General features: G+C 61.9%; 1 protein-coding gene across 1 annotated transcript in view; it reads right to left on the bottom strand.

Annotated features, from left to right (window-relative positions):
* Positions 1-781, bottom strand: part of LOC108444913 (basic proline-rich protein-like) — an 8237-nt gene extending 7456 nt beyond the window's left edge. The window contains 1 exon segment of the mRNA XM_017727155.1: positions 338-781. Coding sequence (XP_017582644.1) covers positions 338-779 — 442 coding nt within the window. The 5' untranslated portion in view covers positions 780-781.
* Between the last annotated feature and the right edge of the window lie 1505 nt (positions 782-2286).

Below are 2286 nucleotides of genomic sequence, written 5' to 3' on the forward strand. Positions count from 1 at the left end.
GCTGCCACCCTCAGGTCCTGGAAAGCAGCGCTGGAGCACGGAGGGGGGTGCGACGGAGAGCCCTGCACCCCTGAATCCCAATCCTGCACCTCTGCATCCCAATCCTGCACCCCAAACCTGTAACTTTGCAACTGCGCCCCAATCCTTCATCCCTGAATCCCAATCCTTCCCTTCACCCCAATCCTGCACCCCAGTCCTTCATCCCTGAATCCAAATCCTTCCCTTCACCCCAATCCTTCATCCCTGAATCCAAATCCTTCCCTTCACCCCAATCCTGCACCCCAATCCTTCCCTGCACCCCAATCCTGCCGCCCCGCAGCCGGATCTCATTCCATACCAGTCTCCGGCGGGAGCCGATCCCCTCCTGAGGAGCTCACCCGGAACTCTCCCGTCCCTCCCCCCCGGGACTTTTCCTTCCTCTTCCCATCCCTCTCCCGGCACCGATTCCGCTCCTGAAAACAACGGGAGCGCGCAGACCCCGGGACGTTCCGCTTCCCTGATCCCCCGGGGACAGCCGGATTCCTCCGGGAATCTCGGATCCACGAACTGCACCCCATCAGCGCCCTCTGAAAGGGGGGACCCTGCACCCCCAGGGCACGAACGCCCCAGCTCCTGCCAGCATCCACATGGATCAACCACATGGTCCCCGGGATGCTCCCAAACTTGTGCCGGGATATTTGTGGGAGCAGGACCCTCATTCCCGGGGCTGGAGCGGGGTGGAGGGGGGGGACAGAGAAGGGTGAGAGGGTTTGGAAAGCCCTGGCAGGACAGGGCTCCATCGCACCCACCTTTGCCGGCGCTGCCACGCAGCGGGGACGGGCGGGGGCCGAGGAGCTCCCGGAGCTGCCGGTGGCTGTCACCTCCCAGCGTGCGGCTCAGAGGGTCTCCCAAACCCGCTGCCCGCCCAATTCCTCACCTCCCGGGCCAGCCAGGCGCCTCCAGCCTCTCCTCCCCCCTATCCCCCTGCATTTCCCACTGGGAAGGGCGCTCCCGGGGCCGATGTGTTGGTTCAAGGCAGCGCCATCCCGCCCTGCCCCCGGTGGATTTATCACCTTCCCCTGGCCCGGGAACATCCGCGGCAGCAGTTGGGGGTTTGGCTGGGACGCTCTGATAACGAACTGGTCTGAACTGGTCCGCCCGGCCATGCGAATTCCTGCATCCACATGGAGCTGAGGACAGTGCGTGACCTTGCAGGAACGTGGGAGGAGGAGATAAGGAAGAAAAAGGGAGGTTCTGGTTGAGCTCAGATCCCAAATGTCAGCGAAGGAGGCGGGAGAAAAGGGAGCCTCGGGGTGAACTCGCTGATCCCAAATGTCAACAACGGAAGGGGGTGAACGGGAAAACCCGAAGCCCGAAGTGAAGTAAAACCCTCCCAAAACCCTAACACGATGTGGTGCGCTGGCGGCTTCCCACGGCTGCTCCCGCCGGGCAGGTAACGCCCGGCTTTCCAGCTGGTCCCTTAATGAGAGTCCCTAATTGCCATAAATCAATTTGCTGGCTGGGTGGATCAATTAGCTCGCTGGCATGTGGGGAGGGAATCCGGCTGCAGCCCGGATGGAAGGACAGTGTGGCCGGATGTCCCCACGGATCCAGGTCTTACCCAAGCCTGGCTTGGCGTGTCCCCAAAGAAGAGGATAACCAGCTCCCACGGAGCAGGGAAATGGGAGTAACAGAAACACTGTGAATTCCAGAAATCCTGTGCAAGAATAAGTTCGTTTGATTGCAAAAGCTTTATATAATAAGAAGAATAAACCTCACTATAACCACAGTCCTCATCCCACACAGGATCCTTAAGGAATCCTTAAAGACCCCACGGCATGGTGGGACACGCGGAGCACCCCAGTGTGCAACTCCTGGGTTTGGGGCTCCACCGGGACCTCCGGGTACAGGCCCCGGTCCCGGTCCCGGTCCCAACCCCGTTCCTAGTCCAGGTCGAGGTTCCCATCCCGCTCCCGATTCGATCCAGGTCCAGGTTCCCATCCCGCTCCCGATTCGATCCAGGTCCAGGTTCCCATCCCGCTCCCGATCCGGTTCCGGTCCAGGTTCCCATCCCGGTTCCGATCCGATCCCGGTCCAGGTTCCCATCCCGGTCCCGGTTCCCATCCCGCTCGAGGTCCAGATCCAGGTCCAGGTTCCCATCCCGGTCCCGGTTCCCATCCCGATCATCGGATCCAGGTCCAGGTTCCCATCCCGGTCCCGGTTCCCATTCCGATCCGATCCAGGTCCCGGTTCCCATCCCGGTCCACGTTCCCATCCCGCTCCCGATCCCGCTCCCGATCCCGCTCC

The sequence above is a fragment of the Corvus brachyrhynchos genome, unplaced genomic scaffold, assembly GCF_000691975.1.
Source record: "Corvus brachyrhynchos isolate BGI_N302 unplaced genomic scaffold, ASM69197v1 scaffold72, whole genome shotgun sequence".
Taxonomy (NCBI): Eukaryota; Metazoa; Chordata; class Aves; order Passeriformes; family Corvidae; genus Corvus; species Corvus brachyrhynchos.